The following is a 22,361-nucleotide window of genomic DNA, read 5'->3' as shown; positions in this document are numbered from 1 at the left end:
AAACATGGTATCAACGCAGAGTACTAAGCTGGAATATAATGTTGATTTTTAATTTTTCTTAATCTTTATATATCATCCACTCTTTATTTTAAGGGCATCTTTTCGTAACGAAAACATGATTTCCTGAAAATAAAGATTGATATTTAGATTCATTTTAGATTAAACTGTTAAATACATATATGGGATCTGACTCCGCGGCTCGAAGAATGTTCCGGCCGAGAGAAAAGAAAGGGGGCGTAGAGGAGAGCAATAGGAGCGCCTAGTTAGTTAGTGGACGTACGATCGAGATCACGCTAAAAAAAAAGAAAGAGATACACCTATTTAAACTTTGTATTTTTTTTATAAATATATTTAATAATCAACAATTCCTACACATATATTATCCTGCAATAAATAAAGAAATAATGATTGTGTATCGTTTGAACATGTCTCCATTGGACCCAATTGAATACGATTTATATGTGAAAAATCCTAAATACCGGTCATTATCTGCCAATCGTGCATGTCCAGAAAAAATTCTTAAAGTAAAAAATTAATACATATATAGCAAAGATTTCTATATTATACCAGGTGTCCCAAAGTACCCTTGACAACGCTCATGAGCAGGTAGAGCACAATAAACTGAACAGAAAAGTCCTGTAGCATTTTTTTCTATAATGCTTAATAAAGCAGTTATTATTGAGTAAAGTCTGGTCAATCAGCGCCGACTTTTAGCCAGACGCACGTCAGTAGTATAGGTGTCACTATAGCGAGAGACAACAAACCCCCACTCCTCGGCCACTGGCGCCGACCCCCTGCTGTGTGCCTGTCTGGCCACTGGCCCTCCCCCCTAAGGGTGTCTGTGGAAAAAAAGAGTGGAGGGGACTCGTGGACGTCTACGAGGCAATTTTCCCTTTAAATTTTTTTATTTTTTATTTTTTCGGTCGCGTGAACATGCTCGGGCTCGAACCTGGGTCCTCCACATTTCCAGACAGGGTCCTAGTATGCTGGACTAGCTGAAATCTTATTAGAATAAGGATTAGATGTAGTATTTGTAGAGAGTAGCCCTCCGGCATAGGGGACCCTGCGCTCTGATTGATCTATAGTGGCCGGCAGTTTGATTGGATGAGGAGTATTGTTTCTGAGTGAGAGGGAAAAATGCGGCAAAATAACACGTGTGTAAGAATCGGCAAGATGGCGGCCACCGAGAATGGAGACGTCACGAGAATAGAAGGGGTCTTAAAAAGCAAGTCTGTGCAGGTAGCGATTACGATGGTTTTAGAGCTTTATGACGTCGCTTAGACGAGGAGAGAAAGGATAGGAAAATAGTAAATGTTTTTATATAAGCGATTTAAAATAAAAAAATTTTTATTAAATATTATACTTATGTTTAAATGTAAATAATAATTTCGCAATGTACAAAATTTCTTATGTGACGGAAAATATGCAAATTCGCTGCTATATACATCGATAAAAACGAGAGCCGAGAAAAATTAACGTTCTATTATATATCCGTATGGTAACGAACAATGACTATCAATAAACCTACGTTTTAGTAATACAGGCTCACATACTTTAGTTTCGTCCCGTGTTACGATCTCATGAAACGCGGTGCGACGAATTGCTCTAAAACGTAGATTTATCGAAGTTCCAGCCAATTCTTTTTCGTTCTCTTCATTTTCTCGTACTCTCTCTCTATTTAGCAATAAATTCCTAATACTATTAAAATTGACTAACCGCGAATTTTCGTAATTTAGGGTTATGCCTTTAACTTTACATGACTCGTGCGTTCGACCGTCTGGTGCGCGTACAACATATGCATAAAATTTCGGACCACCGGACACGAACGCCTTGATATAGCTGCCGCTCCCGTAGCTCTCGAGTTCATCGGTCATATCGCCTAGAAAATTTCCCGCACGCGGTTTATACTCGTTCGGGTCACCGCTGCTCACGTAAATACATGAATCCGTATCATAATACAAAACGTGACGATCTAATCGCTCTAAATAAGAATATAACGTTAAACGAGCTTGTGCCGTCGTATACGCCGCTATCACGACATTAGTCAGCGAGGAGGAAACAACAGCTTCTTGTCGCAATCGCCATGAAACATATATTACCTCATCGTTTACGGGTAATATGTCGGTTATTTCATGCTCGGCACTTGTCAGCAAGGCTATAAAACGTTGCGGCGTTCTCACGACCTCGGTATTAGGTAAATTAGAGCGCTGACCAAATTTGCCCCAAAAAGAATTTAAGCACAGTTTCGCGACAGAACGTAAACCGGGATTCCGCGCGACGTTACGTTTATCAAGAACGATACCTTCGGTTTTCTCATACTCCCGCAGATATCTTTCTTTAGCATCGTCGTCGTTTTCCCCGCATTCGCTCGGCCACCTGTTGGCTTCTTGTTTAAGTTGCAAAAATGTATTTATATACTCGGCGAACAATCCACCTTGACGGGTCGTATGATCGAATTGACTAACTTTATATTGCCAAATCTCACTTACAGCCGTCACATGATAGCCCTTTTCGACGGCCTTGCGTAATTCGCAGGACACCCACGTACCCTCGAATTCGCGTTCCTTAGCATTGTTGTGCGTACAGGCCGATTGTGACAATGTTTCACAGCAACTGCGACATAATGCAAAAAGCAATTTTCCCTGCGCGCGATATGGGAGTACAGGATGAAATAAATCACGCGGTGGAAGTACTTTGCACCGTCTGAGACCTTCGATCGTATTAAAATTATAATTCGGTGCCCTCCCGATTAATGCGGAACATTCCTCGCCGACATAAATATCAGGATGACCGATCGGGAAAGTACCTGTTTTCAAAACATATGGGTATAAGGAGCATACGTCCACGTAACGTATTTTTTCCATACCTGTAACCTCATAATGCGTCACAATATTTCCCGTGCGTCCACCGAAAAATGCATCGCGCGGATCGAGCGGAGGCGTTTCCACCAACGGATGGTTCTCGAGATATTCACGCATTTCGCGACTATCTCGCATATCGCGATCGAAAGAGCACTCCCACTTTTCTATCACAAAGTATTTCCGTTGTCGAAGTCTCCACGAGATTGCGAGAGTTCGCTCGTAACGTGAGTCAGTCGTATCCTTGCAATCCGATGTAGAAAGTGGTCTATCGTGATTCATAGGAAAGCAAGACGGGCATCCGTGCCAAAAACATCCGTGAAATTGTAGCACATGACGTTGAGGCGTCTCTGTATCAGGCGTTTCGTAATATCCATCGACGAGCGTGCCGTCGATTGTACGATATTCGCGCGAGCGCGTGGTTTATAGAATGTCCGAGCTCGCGTTCCTTCCATATCAATCACTGCAGAGCTTTACGGGAATGATTGGTTGCTTTTCTGTATCCGCCAGTTGGAATGACGCCTATCGTATTTTGTTGCAAAAAGTTTTTCCGAAAAACAGTCATGCACGTCGAAGCAATTGTCGTGCATTCCTCGAACGGACATACATTTCCACGATCAATAAAAATTTTTCTGAACGCCATACATGCTTGTCGAAGAATATCAACGTCGGTACGACAATAGCGAATGATCTCACGTTGGAAATCGAACACGGCGTTTTTTTGTCGCATATCAGCATGCCATACAAGAAAGTGTTCGCGCTCTTCCGATTTCATTGTCTCCGGAGAATAATAATGCGCGTCAGGCAAGGGACCGACATATGACTGATTTTCGACAGTGTTAAACAAATGCGGAAAAATGCCTTTATCCGACGTATCCTGTAATCCGAAAGCCTTCGGTAACTCGGATAAGCGCATCGGCATATAATTAACACTGTCGATGAATTTCGTATGTCCTACCGTTAACACCACGATCTTTGTACCGTTTAATATTAATTTAGGTTCTAAGTTATTACGATTTTCAACAATATACTTTAAAATAAATTGCGCGTCGAACGCTTTCGCATTATGTGCTATGCAAATGATCTGCTTGAAGTATTTTGTCGTACGCGTTGCAAAATCGACGAATTGTTTCACAGGATCATGACGAAATACGAACTCTCACACCCCGCACCATCGGCACCTCGCGGACAAATTATTTTCTTTCGCGCACGCTTCGCAAATTTGTTGCGCCACGCAAAGAGTGGGAACGTGTTTCTTTACGTTCGACGTACCTTCGAGTGACTCGTCTTGTTGCGTTTCAAAATCGTAAAATACGAATGCTACACGCTCTTTTTTTGCTCGTACATGCACGATCGTTTGCCACTTTACTGTCAAATTCTGTGCTCTCTTCTGTGCTTCGCATAACTGTCATCGCTGGAGCCATTGCCGATGATGAAGACGACGGTGCGGTAGAGGAACCATTATCACGTCGAAGAGGCTGCATGTAGCACAAATGATTCTCAGGCTTTGGTGAACGGTATAATTTGCAGTAAGAAACACCGCATTCGTGTCTCGCACCAAATTTAACGATGCGACCGCATCCGTCGCAAAATCGCACGACATTGCAGATACTTTCAGATGATTTACCGTTTTTACGCTGCGATGACGCTCGAAACACTTCTTACCGAAAAATGCCCGATTACACGTGTTGCATTTTATACTTTCGGACTGCTTACACGACGGCACAGTGAAACATCGCGGGCATTTATTTGGACAGCGATGGCCTGTTTTAGCGTTCTGATAACCCATATTACACGGCTCGCAATAATTCCTACAACCCGCGGCGGCATTTAAATTTACAATAGGGTTATAATGACGTAAACGCTCATAATACATTATATTTAAGCGTAACGAGGGTTCACGGTCGAGAGAAGCAAGTAGCGCGATACCGTCGTACATCGGTTTCTTACCGCGCCCGAAAGTACTGAAATTATAAACTACAATTGCGATATTATCAACTGCGAGATATCGTTGAAAGCGCTCGATTTCCGGAATTCCACATCCCTCTTCAGTTATCGTAACACTAGCGTTCCTAGTTAATTGTAATGCGAACTCACGTTGAAGCGGGGAATGCATGTGTCTTATATTATTCCATTTTTCATGTAACTCACCCGTACGTAAGTTACCGCGTTCGTAGTAAATTCGCGCTACTACGAGAGCGCGCGGAAAACATAAATTGTCGGAATTATTTATTGTTACTATTGAGCGCTTCACAACGTCTTCGTTTGTTAATTTAACACGTCCGCGACCCGAAGGACATTAAAAACACGAATGTTAAAGTGTTCCGCGATATCGAGCCCCCTAGCACTCTGCGCTACTGAACTCACGAGTTTCCAGATATCCTCATACGACATGTCTCTAGCCGGACGAAAGGATAATCCAGCAGGGCCCTGAGATAAATTCGCCGAATGGAAAGACATTCCCACATAATCTCCCGGTGCGCATAAATTTAACGCATACGCGTGAATTTCACGAAACGCATTTTCTAATGCGTGATAAATATTCGAGCCTTCGCGTATCGGTCGTATCGCGAAACTCGCTTCTCTCCCGATTATGCCGAACCTCTTAAATTGCCGCATATTTTCCGTCAATAAATCTACGTAATTAAAATTAATATTGCCGACCCCATAACGTTGTTGCTCCTCTTCCACCCCCGGCTCCTCTTCACCATCTTCTGTCTCCGACGAGGGATTACAGCGTTCTTCGCCGACGACTTCCTCTTCATTTTCATCCTCATCGGTTACTTCCTCGTTATTACAGAGTTGCGTTACTCGTTCTTCAGGAGTCGCTTCTTCATTTTGGCCACCACCGCCTCTCTGCACTGTCGAAACAAAAGAAAAATTTAATTATAAATAAAATAAAAATTACATCTACGTTATTTTTATTCTTTTCAAAATTTTGTATCTCACCTGGTGATGCCATGATACCAGCTTCGCTATCGTTTTTGGCGGAACGTGCTCTTCCTAAAATTTAATATTTTATCAATATTGAATATAGAATCAATATATAAAGATTAATATTTTTATTTTATTTTTATGCGAAACTTACTCGAAGTTCCTGTTTCGAGCTCTTCTTCAGCCAGACGTTTTCGAAGCTGAGAGGGAGTCTCTCGCCCATCAGTCGCAGACGTGTTTCGATCTACAAATTATGATTTTGAAAATTTTGGTTAATCCCTGTCTATCGTATTCGATTACAATACAATTGTACAATATAAATAAAAACATTTTGCTTACCGTTTAAGCGGTTTCCACGATGGTTTGATAGCAGGAAGGCTATAAGGCCGTCTGCATCCTCCTCCTCGTGGTCAAATGCCTCGCGCATTTCTATTATCTCACCCGCGATATGCAACAACTCGGCATAATTGCCAAAATAGCCTAGTCTATATAGCACAGCGAGTATAGTATTCGAACTAGCACACGCAAATGCCCGAAAAACTGAGTAATTTATTTCCGATAGCACTGATAAATAGCGACGATTCGTCCGATAGCACTGATAAATAGCGTTCACTATTTAACGTAGGCGACAAATTCGAGCCTATAATTATGCACTTACCTAATACCTCTTTAAGTCCAGCCATTTTTGTCACTTACTCGCGAAATACACGATATCTCTATTTTCCGCGGAACGACTCGCGTTACTTCGGATGATGTCGAACTCGAAATTACCTTTTTTACTTCGACACAGAGAATTTATTTAAACACATATCCCCACTTTTTTCCAAAAAAGAAAAGTCTTTGAAATATTTAAAATTTTTCCTTTCTAAGTAGTTAGATTAGATTAGTTCGAAGAAAACAAAAGAACGCCGGCAAAAGAACGTCGACAAAAAGAATCCCTGTTTTCCAAAAAGACGATAAAATAGACAAAAAAAAAATATTTTATTTTTTATCACGTTACTACCTTATTTATTTACTTTTATTACTTTTGTTATAGCGATCCTAAAGTAAAAGCTTTGTTGCGATAAACGTTTTAAAAATTTTCGTAGAAGAGACGGGATTATGTCAATTAGAAAATTACTCCTTTATAAAATTTTTTACAATTTAATCTCTTACAATACAATCTATAAAAATTTATTACACAGGCGATAAACATTTATTTACGCTTTATAACATATTGTAAATGTATTTAGAGAAAAAAAAGTTTAGAGAAAAAATTTTCTCTTGTAATGAATCTAATTTCTAGATGATTCTATATGTTTTTTCGCGTAATTTTTAGCCAGTTGAACAAAATTGAACATGAAAAATCATGATTTTTCCTGTTATTTAATTATCTATACAAACTTTTCCCCCCACTTTTCTTTATATTTCGATATATAAGCAGCGCGAGAAGATGTAAATCCTTCATTCGAGTTTGCCCGAAGTCTTCATTTCGGCTGCGATACAAGAATTCGGCATTGTTGTGCCTGGTGTTCTCTCAGTTTTATTCAAAAAGTAATAACAATGGCTGCCGCGAAAGAAGTTTCCAGTGATCAAAAAAATCTAACCGATTTTATTAAATCTACACACGTTTGTGATATTAGCAAATCGGAGAACAAGTTCAACAACGATAGAAGAAACGAACAGCGATACTTATTACTATCGACAACGTATGTCCTTAATTCATCGTGTACTAAGAAGCTACATGTGGGATTGCAAGCAACAAACGAAGGTTATTTCGCGCCAATTGTTAAATTAACGGGTAATTATGCGGACGGAATTTGTCTCGATACCGTCACCTGGCAACAATTTCAACTCAACATGGAACAGATAGGACTGTACTTGAGTGAGAATCAAAAAACCAAACCAAGTCCGATTATCATCAACAATATTTCCATCGGCTTCACCACCGCTTACGGGACGAGGGCTGTGATAGTGACTTACAAGGAAAATGTGGAACAATCCGCGAGTAATGGAGAGACGGAGGAGCAAGCGCAGCCACCCTTGAAGAAACGAAAAACGCACAGTATCGCTATTGTAATGCAGAAAGCAACTTTTCTCGGCATGGAAAATATTACAAGATGTGTGGATGCTCGATTGTCACAGCTAGTTTCCATCACTGACGCCGTCAACACCTGCGCCAATTACTTAATGAACGAGATAGAATTAAAACTCCCAACGGCTTACATAAATCGTGAAATTATAAAACTCATGGTTAGTGATAATTTTCAAGAAATTGAACGCAATGTACAAACGCAAATAAGAGATTTAACCTTTTTAGATGTATATTTCAATATTGTATTTGAAGAATTACTTTCGCTCGGCTTTAATGAAATTGTACGTATAATTTTAAATCGTAATTGTTAATTTTATAAAAATAAAAAATAAAAAATAAAAAATAAAAAATAAAAAATTATTATCAATAAATATGAAATTTTTCCCACCTTAAAAATCACAGACTATATTTTTCCTTTACCCCTCTCTAATATTTCCTTTACTTCTTTACTTTGCGCATAGAACATTCTATCAAAAATAATATCAAATGTTAGTTGAACGCTAAACGAGCAACTTATTTCTAACTTAAGCGTCCACAGAGCACCGCTTATAAGCTCGTAAGCAGCGGTGCTCAAAAAACGCTGACGCGAGCGCGTCCCCGCGGATACGCTTATTAGCATCGTTCCCGCGGCTACTTATCAGCTAATCGCCCGCGGTGCTTTTCGCTTGTACGCTCTCGGGAAAACGCTAGCGCGAGGATGCGGCCGCCGCGGTGGGCCTTCCGGAGCGCGGATAAGCTTATTACTCTCAACATATATCTACATATTAAACATATTCGATACACGTATTTTTGTTATTGTTATTAAATATTCCTGATTACTTTTTTATTTATGAAAGCGTGCGTAAACGCCAAATCGTTCATTTCGTAAAATGGATGTACGGTGGAAGCATGCTTGGACGTCGATCGTCTGCGGGCCTACGGGATGTGGAAAAACAATTTTCGTGAAAACGTTTCTTCGTTATTAGTAGTGTTAATAGGCGGGTTCTAAGCCGGGTCCTCTGAGGGGGGGTGAGGGGCGAGGGGAAACCGCGCTGGCGAGGGGGCATGACGTCACGCGGGCGGAGGGGGATTTTGGTGGCGCGGGGTCCGCGGAGAGACGGAGGGGACCGCGACGGAACGGTAGGCGCGGGGTCCGCGGAGAGGGGGAGGGGACCGCGGCGGAACGGTAGGCGCGGGGTCCGCGGAGAGGGGGAGGGGACCGCGGCGGAACGGTAGGCGCGGGGTCCGCGGTGAGGGGGAGGGGACCGCGACGGAACGGTAGGCGCGGGGTCCGCGGAGAGGGAACGCGAAGGTACGACGCCGCAGCGCGGTGTATTACAAAGGGCGAGCACCGATTTCCGACTGCTCGAGAATTTATAAACATTATAAACAAATATCGTTTCACACGGTACTATTGCACATGCGGCATTATTAAATTTCGTAAAAAGATGATAAGGCTAGCGCCGATGTCCGGCCGCTATAATTTATTATAAACAAAATAAAATCATCGCGGTGCTCTCTTCATCTTTTTCCATGAAGAGCCGTTTATCGTATCGCTTGTCGGGATACGTTTCGCGATACCATAACGCGATAGATTAAAAATATATAATGAAGAACGAAGGGTGTCAAAAACTCAGTATGCTATAGGATAGTATCGTTCGAGTTGCCGGCGAGAACGCTACGTAGTGAAAAGAGTAAAAGTCTGATAAGTTAGTCGCAATTTTCTTCGATAGTAATGCCATCATTGATCGAATTAGTGTTGCGCCGAGAACGCTATAACGCGTCGTGGTGGTCGCGAGACCTGGTGATGGGGCTGCTGAGAGCCCTATTAAATTTGGTTGTATACCAGAGAGTAAGTAGCATATTTTATTTTACGTTGTATTAATTATTTATAATATATTATTATTATTCAATTTTAATTTTATTTTACAGTACGATAGTACAATGGAAATAAAAATCCCAGGATTTATAAACATTGAACGCCGGCAATTTGTAAGAGCGGTGCGGCGGCACGAGCGCTATTTGCGTGAGGACGTATGGGAGGACAATGGCTCCGACGGTCTCTATTTAGATCCGAGACGTCTCTTCGGTCTCGAACCCTGCGAGGAGGACATAGAGGAATTATGGGGTTGATTGTAAGTATCTATTTTTAAAAAATATTAAATATTAAAAAAAAATTAAATTAGTATACTAATAAGACTTCTATTTTTCTGTTTCAGAAGGAGCGCCGCCAGTATATATATTTATTATTTTTTATTTTTATTATTTTTTATTTTTATTATTACTTTTAACACACACACACACACACACATACACATTTGTATTATACACACATTTTGTAAAATAAACATTATTATATATAATAAAATGATTATTTCTGCACCTTCTTCTTTCCTTTTCCTACTCGTGTATGCCTCGCATTATCTCTCTTTCTCCCCGCGAACGTATCCCTTTCCCACGCCAATGCGAACGCCTCGCGCCGTCCTTCTCCCACACGCGTGCATGCGGTCGCCTCGCGCTATCTCCCTCATACTCACCGTCATACAAACGCTATACTCATCGCACCGACTTACGAACGCTATCCCTTTCCCGCGCTCATGCGAACGCCTCGCGCCGTCCTTCTTCCACACGCGTGCATGCGGTCGCCTCGCGCTATCTCCCTCATACTCACCGTCATACGAACGCTATACTCATCGCACCGACTTACGAACGCTATCCCTTTTCCGCGCTCATGCGAACGCCTCGCGCCGTCCTTCTCCCACACGCGTGCACGCGGTCGCCTCGCGCTATCTCCCTCATACTCACCGTCTTACGAACGCTATACTCATCGCACCGACTTACGAACGCTATCCCTTTCCCGCGTCATTCGCCATTGTATCTTGAATATGTCGATCACAGGCTCCAACACCAAATTTCCAATCAGGCAATTGTTGTCGTTGCGCGATCGTATTAAGATCAATTCGTGACGAGCGTTAATCACCACGCGCCTGTAATCTTCGCAAAATCCCAATAACATGTAGAGCGGTATGCAAAAATTAAAGTATCCATTCGTGTTAGTAGGCGAATCCCAGCCGGCGTTTCTCATAATCACGGTTCTATCGGATGATATCGTTACATAGTTCTTGAGTGTGCTGGTTATTCCCACATTTCTGCTACGATCAATCTCCACACCGTCGAGTTCGTATCGAATCTCATCGAACATGAACGCAATTATTTCCCAGTACCACATCAAACCCTTCAGCTGGTTTGTTTATCTTTAGTTTTCCCTCGATGTATAGAAAACTCTCATACGGCAACGTATACAGATCCTGTTGTTGTATGGGTATTCGTATCTCATCGCTGTGCTCAAACGTCGTATTGGCGTACGGGTTGTACGTGTGAGTCTCGATCTTGACGATACGATCGTCAAAGACCGGCTCGCCTTCGATGTTAAGGATATCGGTCATGTTTTCTCAGATATTTCGCACCGCGAATCCCAAAGATTGCAAAAATTCAACGTTTGACGCGTTGAGTTTCTTTTTCTTGGCGCAACCGGATAATCGAATATTAGCGAATGTTGACGTTGTTGTCGTTGTTGTCGCGTTATCTCTCGCGTCTTTCGCTCCGCTCAACACGAGCATCTCATGTATCGCGCGCTAATTTTGTCGCCGTCGTACGTGCAATCTGATGGTGATCTCTTCTCCTCGAAAATCGAGCAATCGTCCGGTTTGATCCGCGACGCGTATCGTTAGATCCGTAATGCTCCGCGCGATGATCGGCAGGTAAATGATCTGCGCCGGTGTTTCCGATATCTTATATCCTGGCGGCACGCTCGGTGAAAATTCATGTATCGTATGAACGCGTTTGCCATTGCTGTACGCACCAGTGGTCACGTTACACTCTACGCGGATAATATTTACGTTGATGATATTAATCGGTATGTCCGATTGGTGCCAGTGTCCCGGCTGCAATATACGCTTCGACGAGAATCCCAGCAGCGATCCAATGTTGTTGGGTTTGTTAAAGTTTACTCTGAAAGCGCACTTGATCTCGCTATTCATCGTATTGTAATTAGCACGGAGCACTATCGGGTATTCTACAACCTCGTCTTCGTCACCGTTCGCTCGAACGGTCTCCTCTCGCGATATCCCCGTGATATCACCGCGTTTGTCGACACGATTGCCGGAGCGAACTACGCGTCGCGGGCGTTTCCGTGAAATTGCACGTTTCAAAAACTCGTGTATTGCGTGTATCTCGTACGATCCCTCGGGAATCGTAATTTCCGTGTCATCCTCATCGAAATAAAATTTATTATTCGAGGAATTCACGTTCAATATCGTATGATAAGTCTCAAAATTTGTTAGACTGAGCTCGTAATCACCGTCGCTCAAATCTATGGCCGGATGGTAGTGTGCCGCGAGGACGCTACTCTTCCCGGTCAGCGTGAATGTCATAGACATGTCGACAAAACTGATTAACGAATACTGAATCTTAACGGCGCATTGTCAGGCTTTAAGTTCGCACCGATTGTCGTCGACCGTTTGGAGAAACCGCAGACACAATTGTCCGCAGATGCTTTGATCGTAAGATTGAAAGGACGCGCGATTGTACTCGATCTTCGTCACATTCCATCCGAAATATCGCACCAATTCATTCGAAGGTCGAAGATTACCAAAACCGTCGAAATATATAACGCGATTTCCCCTCTTTGCGTACGCTACCCAATGAGTACCCGGTCCTTTGGCGTTATCCAAATTCACGATACCGCTTTCGTTTCGATATATACCACCGATCGGTAACGAATCACGCATGAAAACCCCTCTAAAGTATGGTATACGCATACGTTTCGCCAATTGTTCTAATTGTATGTTCGTTGTCACACCCATAAGCATTTTTAGCGTCTTTTTGACGTTTTTTTTTCTTCGTTGCCACTCCTTGTCCACGTTTGTACGGGCCGAGATATAGTCCCTGTCCGTATTCATACGGAGCGAGATAAAGCCCGCGACCTTCCATCGCGCGATCGTGGCGTTGCAGCTCCTCCAGCTGACGGCGCGCGGCTTTGCTGTCGTTCACCGCCTTGGCCACGCCAGCCGCTCCGCCGATCAAGGATCCGAGCGCACCCAACATCGGTAGAATCGGCAATACACCGCCTCGTTTCGCTGTCGGAAGTATCCGTTTTTTCGTCGACCTTTTCCGCGTAGTCCTCATCTTCGTCTTTGTCTTCGTTTTCATACCCATGCCGATTTTTGTCTTGGCTTTCATCGCTGCCCAAACAGCTGTAGCTGCGGCTCTCTCACCGAGAGTCGAATCTTTCGCGACGATGCGAATTCGCGCTTTCTCGGCGAGTATCCTGTCAGCCGCGTGTCTCTCGGTGAGATCGGTGTTCCGGGAATACGCTCTATCGTGCTCGCGACAGGCCACGTCCAATGGATTTATATCCCGATCACCTCTCGCCAATCGTTTTTCCAAATGAGTGCCCGGACCGCAAAACTGATAGCCGGGGATATGTAACTCGAAAGGAAGGGCGTTTATCGCACGATTTAATAGGCCTGTACCTATTTTCGTTGACATTCGTCGCAATCTTTTATCAACGGTGCTGGACCGTCGATGTGCGTTCGCTTCCACGGTTGATTGTAGTGTTTGTAACAGCGTCGATATTGTTGAACCTCTAAATCCGCTTTTATATGTTCCGGAAGCTTGTCCCACAGGTAGTGGACGTGATCGCCGCACATTCGCAACAGAACAATTTTCGGCACAAATTGTAACTGTTCGGCGCTCAAATCGCAAATATCGGAAGGTCTCGACAGTAGGACAAACATTTTCGTTACTGAGCGATTCGCAATTCCGCGCACCTATAAATAGGCGTTCGATCCAGCGTTCCTCAGTCGATAGTGTGAAAAAATGAGATTCGTGCGACAACCTTTGGCGATACGCGTGACGAATTGCGACGACAGATTACGATCGATGGGGGACAACGCAGAGATGCGCAAGCATGGCGCGATGCTACCGACTACTATACGCGCGATCGTTTGCGGTCCCTCAAATTGTGGTAAAACCAACGTTCTGATAAACCTGCTGGAAAGTCCGCACGGTGTACGTTTCGAAAACGTGTACGTGTACTCAAAGTCGTTGCAACAACCAAAATATCGATATCTGGAGAATTTGCTGACATCGATCGACGAAATCGGCTACTTCACGTTCTCCAACAACAGTGACGTCATTCCGCCGAGCGAGGCGCGTCCAAACTCGATCTTTGTGTTCGATGACGTGGCATGTGATAAGCAAGATGCTGTGAGAGAGTACTTCTCAATGGGCCGGCACTCGAGCGTCGACTGCTTTTATCTCTGTCAGACGTACGCGAGAATACCTAAACATCTGATACGCGACAACACGAACCTGCTGATCCTGTTCAAACAGGATGGTACCAACCTGAAACACGTGTACAACGATCACGTGAATACCGACATGCCATACGATGAATTTTGCGCGTTGTGTCGCGATTGTTGGCAGCGCAAGTACGGATTCGTAGTAATAGACAAGGACAGTTCGCTCAACGATGGTCGATACAGAAAAGGTTTTAACGTGTTCGCGATACCGCAAAACGATTAGTTGTTGCCGATACTTCGTCGAGGTGAAACGTGAAAAAGAGATTGACATTTTTGTTTTTCCGCGATGGTTGCGATCGATCAGAACGAGGATATTCGCGAGCGCGAGAAGATTGCGAGGGCAATTGTGAAAACGAGCGAATCGATTCGCAAGAAACATCGCGCTTTGAAGACCGGTAAGATCGATGAGGATATCGTGTTGGACAGGCGCTTTAGACCTCTCATCGAGCCGCTACAAAAGATCGTCGACAACTCTAGCTCGATCGCGGTGAAGAACGAGCCGGGGATCGAAGCGGTATCCATCCCGAAGCGCGAGAAAGATGATGCGACACCGCAAAAAAGAAAACGATCCAACTTCAGGTCGGATCGCTCACCAGCACCGCATAAATCGAAACGGTCGGACCCTCTACTGGATGTACCGCCGATGGGAGTGGTGCACTTGGACACAGTACAATTGGACACGGTGCAAATGGACACGTTACAAATGGACACGAGATTTTGCACACGGTTCAATTGGACACAGTGCATTTGGACACAGTAATTTTGGATACAGTAGCTTTTGGACACATGAGAAAATACGCATCGTTTACTTGGACACCGCTCAATTGGACACTGTTCATTTGGACACCGTTCGTTTGGACACAGAAAGATGCGCACCGTTCGTTTGGACACCGTTCGTTTGGACACCGTTATTTGCCCACCGTTCGTTTGGACACCGTTCATTTGCCCACCGTTCGTTTGGACACCGTTCATTTGCCCACTGTTCGTTTGGACACCGTTCATTTGCTCACCGTTCGTTTGGACACCGTTCATTTGCCCACCGTTCGTTTGGACACCGTTCATTTGTACACAGAAACATGCGCACTGTTTGTTTGAATATGTAACGCGACTTATCCGGACGTGTATCTCGTGGAGAAAGTACTGCGCAGGAGAGGTGACGAGGTTTACGTCAAATGGTTGGGATTCGATGGATCGCACAACTCTTGGATACACAAGGACAATGTGGTTTAATTCGTACAAACTGTATTTTATTTTTAACATATAAAGAATATGAAATACATATAAAGTATCTAAAATATAAAAAATATATGTAAGATGTATACAGCATATAAAATATGAAATATAAAAAAGAAAAAAAAGAAAGATAGGAATATATATATTTCTTTTGTTTTCCTTATACATACATACATACATACATACATACATACATACATACATACATACATACATACATACATATATACATTACATACATACATATATACATTACATACATACATATATACATTACATACATTACATACATACATACATACATACATATATACATTACATACATACATACATATATACATACATACATGCATACATATACATACATATATACATACATACATTACATTACATTACATTACATTACATTACATTATATTACATTATAAGGGTATCCGGTAATGTCCCCACGGTAGGGTGTCGGTCGAATCAGGTACGATATATCGCTTGTCGTCGTACGGACTCAGAGCGATTTTTGTCTCGCTGATTGTGTACACTTCGTGCAATTTTGATCTTATGCAGGATTGTTGTCGAGTCATTTCAATATCATCGCGCAGACACCGCGTGTAATCGTCGAACGTTATCGTTCTCGCTATGACAATACGCTTGACACCTTTAACCTTTTTTGTATCCTTTTTACTATTTACTCGCAACGAGTACATTTTTGCTCTAAGCCCGACAAATTCAGTCATGATCGCACCATTATTCTCGTCCTTCATCAAACCCGACACTTTCTTATTCTCGAGCGGTATACCGTACGCGTTGTTAGCCGGATAATCGCTCGTGTCGAATCTAGCGATATCGCGTTTCATATTCTCGTACACATCCTCGCACTCGATGTGATAAATCAAACTGTCTGTATCGGTGTACATTATTTTACATTTTTTGCGATATAACGGTAACATGTACTCGTGGTGAAATTCGTATAAACACACTTTCGATATATCGAGTATACACATACCGACATAGATCGGTTTATTGAATTTCACCTCGAGCTTGCGCAGTTCAACGGCGATCAAATTTTCCGAAAAGACGCTCCTGCTATGAAAATTTGGTTTCGCGATCATCGCCTCCGCGCCGTATCGCCCGTCCCACTTTGTTAATAATTTTACATCGACGTGATTGCGCACGTTTTCCATAGTTTTTCCGAATACCGCGTTGTTCATTAACTTGTATAAATTTTTCTCGAAATCGTTTGTCGCGCGCGTTCTAAACCGGGTGTTGAGTTCGATGTAATCGCGGAGCCATGCGGATTGAGCGAATTGCAATACGCGATGTATCTTTGCGATGCGAAGGCCGTGACGCATGCATTGCTGCAGGTTGCTATAGTGTATGACGTAACGCTTCTTATCGTATAAAGTCGCGAGGAGCTTGTCCTGCCGCTTGCCGGGCGGCTTATCGCGCGTTGGACAGAACGGTAGATCAGCGTGCGCGTCGTGAAGATGTTGCGGATACTCCAGATCGACCTCGAGAATATAACCTGTGGTTGAATCCGAAGCGATCGCGCTAACGTCAAAGTCAGAGATGTCGTCGACCCATCGAAAATCGGCATAGGGCAACGGTTGACACATTGCCCAACCGTACAAGTTGTTTACATCGAAATACATCATGTACGACGATGGTTTCGATGGGTCGTAAGACGGCATGTACTTGTTATTGGCTCGCGCGTATCTGCCGGAACATTGGCTCAGGCCACCGCGTATTCCCCGTTCGATAAACATAACCATATCGATATCGGTAAGTAATTCGAACGTAATATTCGTATGTTTTAGCATCGCATCCCACGTGTATCCGGAAAGAGTATAATAATACGCGGGGTCGAGCCCGTAACTCTCGATACATTTGTTGCGAAAATTTTCAAAAACGTCAGCCAATAACAAGACATCCGTTTTTAAATACAAGTCGCTGTATACGCCTAGCGTTCGAACGGAGAACCGCTTCCAAACGTTTTCGGCGTGCGCGTAGTTGCTCTCGGATACGGTGTCACCGGTCAAGGAACTATAAAATGATTCGCGCGGTGGTAAACACGTATCGTGCAACCTATCGACACAGTCAATGTATTCGTATGGAAAGACACCTTTTCGCGTCAATAAATTGAACTCTTCGATCGATAAATTTTGAAATTTCGATTTTAAAATTTGAAGTTTATCGTTATTTAGAAATGATATCAATTTTTCGAGACTAGTACTGAGAAATTTGTACGAATCGATGAACCGTAACTTTATATCGCTTCGCCAATCTGATTTTTCGGCGGTATCTTTAACGTGTTTCGTGAATGAAATATACTTTTCTTTCGTTATCGGTAGTACGTTGATCGAGCCTTCGAACGCGGTAGCTATTTCCTCGATGATAAAATGTGAATCGTAATCGGATAAATTGTGAAATACTATGGGAATGCAAAAAGAGTCTTTATAATTTAAATTGCAGTTTGAATGCGCGGGACCTCGATACCGCCCGGTAAGATGGCAATGATCGCGTACACGCGTGTCGTCTTGCGCGAACGGTTTTTCGCAAATATGACAGTGTGTCGCGCTGTGAAACTTTTCCCGCTCATCTCGCGTTAAATTTATCATGGGGATATTCGTGGTTAAAATAATCTTTACGCGTTGCGCTAAATTTTTTAATTTTTCCACGAACCACGAAACGCAATCGGTACTACGGTGAGAATGATACGCAGATAACGATTCATCGTACGAACAATGTACATAATAAGCTACGCTAAATACTTGATGATGCTGAAACGTGTACGTAGACGCCATGGGATCACCGTCGGTCTTCCTCAGCACGCATTCCAAGTCGGCGTATACGACGAAGGGAAGTCGCTCCTTTCTGTTGTAGTTGTTGAACGCGAGCCACTTGTCTTTATCGCTCGGTAACCGGATAGCGCACTCGTTCATTTCTCGGCAATCTACAATTTATTTTAGGCAATTATTTTATATATTGCATTTTTATTAAATATACGTACCGATCGCAGATATATTGTCTTCGTTTGCCACAACTCCATTGTGAGCTCACGAGGCGGGATAAATTCTTGATCCACGCAAAATGTCCAACGTCTTGCGAATCTTGCATGTACAGCAAGTTGACGTGTCTGTCCTTCTTTTGTTCGCTCAGACGTATCGGGACAATGTTGTTTTCTTTCTCGATGCAGTATACATTTATCGAAATGTTGTTGTGAAGTTCAAATTTTTTAATTTGACTCAATGTCATCGGAAACTCAATGTCTTGGAGATTTAACACTGTCGTATAATGTGGATACGAAGATTCCCGATAAACATGATCTTCGGCTGGATGTAGAGTGGCGACCACCGCCCACGCGAAACACGCATTGTCTTTGGATTGCACGTTTATTACCGCTCTCTTCATTGTTATTTCTCGCGGTAATTTAATATGACACCCCGCGCGCATTGGATTATATTTATTTATATTTACAGTTAAATCGAGAATTCGCGACAACGCCCACCCGCTATCGCGTTCTTGAAATTCTTCGAGCGAGGCAAGCGTGGGCTCGACGACGCGTCGCTCGTACCACTCGTGTAAATCGGACGTACGAAAGAGTTCATAGTTTCTGGTATTTACACTTTTATTTGCGCTCTTATCACCCGACACGAATTTACCGTTGAACACAGTGTTCACTTTCACGTTATTATGTCTTTCCATAACTTTTTGCACGTGTTCGAGCACGATGTCTTTGGCGTCCTCGAGAAATTGTCGCGGTTCGATATAATCTGCGTTAATCACCGCACCGGTTAGTATACGGTTTTCGAACGCGGTATCGATCTCTCGCCAAACGAGTCTTTCCGCGGTATTGTCACCACTGTAATCACCACCGCTGTGTATAAACCGTCTCTCTAATCGAGTCCTCGCACCCTCGAGTCGCGCGATTCTAGCCACCAAAGATTGTCGAACACCGATCGAGAGTCGCGGACGCTTGACACGATTGTGTTCTTCGAGCTGTTTGATAAATTCCTCGCATCGCTGCGCCCACGCGAAATACTCGCCCAAGGTAGCGACTCGACGCGACAGCTCCAACAGGTCGCGTTCGGTTTGCTCGGTGTTTTCCATGTTTTTATTATTATTATTTTTCACACTTTTTATGCCAATGTTTTTTTTTACTGTGTGCAAATTGGGCACATATTGCACGGAAAGATCTGATACACCGGAAATCTTCAATTGGAGAAGGACCGGCCACTTATCGCGTCGTATATCTCAATCACAAAAATTTACAAGTACCCGCTGTACCTGTTTCAGTCGATATACGGACCGTAAACTTTCAAATCGCATACTGAGTTTTTGACACCCTTCGTTCTTCATTATATATTTTTAATCTATCGCGTTATGGTATCGCGAAACGTATCCCGACAAGCGATACGATAAACGGCTCTTCATGGAAAAAGATGAAGAGAGCACCGCGATGGTTTTATTTTGTTTATAATAAATTATAGCAGCCGGACATCGGCGCTAGCCTTATCATCTTTTTACGAAATTTAATAATGCCGCATGTGCAATAGTACCGTGTGAGACGATATTTGTTTATAATGTTTATAAATTCTCGAGCAGTCGGAAATCGGTGCTCGCCCTTTGTAATACACCGCGCTGCGGCGTCGTACCTTCGCGTTCCCTCTCCGCGGACCCCGCGCCTACCGTTCCGCCGCGGTCCCCCTCCCCCTCTCCGCGGACCACGCGCCTACCGTTCCGCCGCGGTCCCCTCCCCCTCTCCGCGAACCCCGCGCCTACCGTTCCGCCGCGGTACCCTCCCCCTCTCCGCGGACCCCGCGCCACCAAAATCCCCCTCCGCCCGCGTGACGTCATTCCCCTCGCGCGGGTTTCCCCTCGCCCCTCACCCCCCCTCAGAGGACCCGGCTTAGAACCCGCCTATTAACACTACTGTTATTTATCCGTCATGTCGGATGTTCGATTCGAGAGAATTTTATTTTATTACGCCGAGTGGCAAGATACGTATTAACGTTTACAATGCGACGCGAGTGAAAAAGAAGAAGAAGAAGAAGAGAAAAGAACACAAAAAACCGGTTACGATAATAATGCTATGATAAAATCGAAGAAAAATATCATCGAATTTCGCGAGGGGTTACCGCGTCCGGAAGATTATTCCAACGATGCGCTTTCGCCAAAATTAATAATAATCGACGATCTTATGAGGGAATCTTCGTCGTGCGACGCTATCGTAGATCTGTTTACCAAAGGAAGTCATCATAAAAATCTCAGTGTTATACTCATCTCGCAAAATCTCTTTCATCAAGGTCGCGGACAGCGTGACATATCTCTCAACGCGAATTACATAGTAGTTTTCAAAAATCCACGCGATCGCACTCAAATACGTCATCTAGCGCGCCAGGTATATTCCGACGATCCAAAATTTATAGAAGAAGCCTACTATGACGCTACATCGAGACCTCACGGGTATTTATTGCTCGATTTGAAACAATCGACTCCAGACGAATATCGCTTTCGTACGTGTATCTTTCCCAACGATACGCTGCATTACGCTTATATTCCGCGCAGATCGAACAATAGAAGTGGTGGCGTATAAAGGGTAAAATTCCTGTTCGCAACTTGTCAGTCGTGTAATTACAGCGTAATGGTGAAAAAAGAAGATCCCGATAAAAAGCTGACGTCATCGAATAGTGCAATAAAGCATGCTAGACGGTCTATCGGAGAGAGAAACATATGTCTTTTAAAAACTTTGTGTCATTTGAAAAAAAATCAAAGAACAGCATTCTTACGTGCCGCCGAATAAACTCATAAAGTGCATTCAAGAGTGCATTTTCAATATGTTAAAAGGTAACGTATCGCTTCGTTGTAGCGATAAAAAGCGATTAGCCAAACATAAAACGGCCCTACGGCGTGTTGCGGCAAAACAAGGTAATTGGAAGACTAAAAGAAAATTGTTAGTACAACGAGGTGGATTTTTACCCTATCTTATCGGACCTATACTAGGGGCTATATTATCTCGGATTATCAGTGAATGAAAAAGAAAAATACAATCCTATACAGCCCGTACATTCTAGGAAAGATAATAAAAAAGGAAAGTGTTATCAGCTGTATTTTGAACAATGGAAAGAGCTAAGAAAATGGTTTTGATATCTATCGAAAATCTTGAGAGAATGCAGCGAATGCAACAGCAACCGGAAATGACATCTATTGCGCTGACTGATAACTCGCCGAAGAAAAATACGAGAATATCAAATGCGGAAAATGTAAATAATAATAATAATAATAATTCAGTACGAACACCGGGAACAGCTTTATCGCGACTCGATGCGGAGATGTGGCGTATTCTCAATCTCACGACTCCTGTCGACGAGGACAAAAGATGGAAATTGTATAAGGAAGTACTCCAACGCTATCTTCACTTTGCTCGGGAAGCTAAAAAACGCTTACGCGAGGATGCGCAAGATAACGACGAGGACATTAATGACGAGCAGAACGAAGACACGAATTTGGATGTCGACGATAACGAATTTATGGAAACTTTAATTAGCAGCGACCGCGGTGACGGCAGCACTAGTAGTAGTAGTAGTAGTTTCGGGAAAAAACGCGCGCAATCGGCTGAAATGATCAAAAAAATACTCGGTAGTGTACCGAAATCTTATCGTGACAAAGCGCGTGCGATATTAAAATACTTGATCGATATTCCGACATCTAAGATTAGCTGGGATAGACGAGGACTCGTAACTATAGACGGCGCCGTCATAACGGGTTCGAATATCGCGGAACTTATAAACGACGCGATACGCGTCGGAAAAACCGGGAAGCAACCGGAAGAATTCAGTTTGCTCGATTACTGCACGACATAGGCACTCCTTCCAATCTCATAGGAAATAATGATTTATTATATACGTTCGCCCGACCTCATCG

At 43.3% G+C, this 22,361-nt stretch overlaps 4 protein-coding genes across 4 annotated transcripts; all 4 read right to left on the bottom strand.

Annotated features, from left to right (window-relative positions):
- Positions 1-978: 978 nt before the first annotated feature.
- Positions 979-3,140, bottom strand: LOC138934146 (uncharacterized). Its single transcript, XM_070297588.1, has 2 exons — positions 1,717-3,140; positions 979-1,120 (listed from the first exon to the last, which is right to left on the bottom strand). The coding sequence occupies exons 1-2, from the start codon at positions 3,138-3,140 to the stop codon at positions 979-981; spliced, it is 1,566 nt and encodes a 521-aa protein (XP_070153689.1).
- A 7,529-nt stretch (positions 3,141-10,669) lies between these two features.
- On the bottom strand, positions 10,670-11,291 carry LOC138934145 (uncharacterized). Its single transcript, XM_070297586.1, has 2 exons — positions 11,080-11,291; positions 10,670-10,997 (listed from the first exon to the last, which is right to left on the bottom strand). Exons 1-2 carry the CDS (start codon positions 11,289-11,291, stop codon positions 10,670-10,672), a joined length of 540 nt encoding a protein of 179 aa, XP_070153687.1.
- A 4,574-nt stretch (positions 11,292-15,865) lies between these two features.
- LOC138934144 (uncharacterized) lies at positions 15,866-16,460 on the bottom strand. The gene has a single exon (XM_070297585.1). It carries the CDS (start codon positions 16,439-16,441, stop codon positions 15,866-15,868), a length of 576 nt encoding a protein of 191 aa, XP_070153686.1. The 5' UTR covers positions 16,442-16,460.
- Positions 16,461-16,467: 7 nt separating this feature from the next.
- On the bottom strand, positions 16,468-19,547 carry LOC138934143 (uncharacterized). Its single transcript, XM_070297584.1, has 5 exons — positions 18,448-19,547; positions 18,181-18,311; positions 17,769-17,868; positions 16,578-17,522; positions 16,468-16,477 (listed from the first exon to the last, which is right to left on the bottom strand). Exons 1-5 carry the CDS (start codon positions 19,545-19,547, stop codon positions 16,468-16,470), a joined length of 2,286 nt encoding a protein of 761 aa, XP_070153685.1.
- Between the last annotated feature and the right edge of the window lie 2,814 nt (positions 19,548-22,361).

The sequence above is a fragment of the Polyergus mexicanus genome, unplaced genomic scaffold (assembly GCF_030449975.1).
Source record: "Polyergus mexicanus isolate NDT 795.1 unplaced genomic scaffold, iyPolMexi1.0 SCAF_6, whole genome shotgun sequence".
Lineage (NCBI taxonomy): Eukaryota > Metazoa > Arthropoda > Insecta > Hymenoptera > Formicidae > Polyergus > Polyergus mexicanus.
The sequence above is the reverse complement of the archived record's forward strand: the minus strand, read 5'-3'. Positions and strand labels throughout refer to the sequence as shown.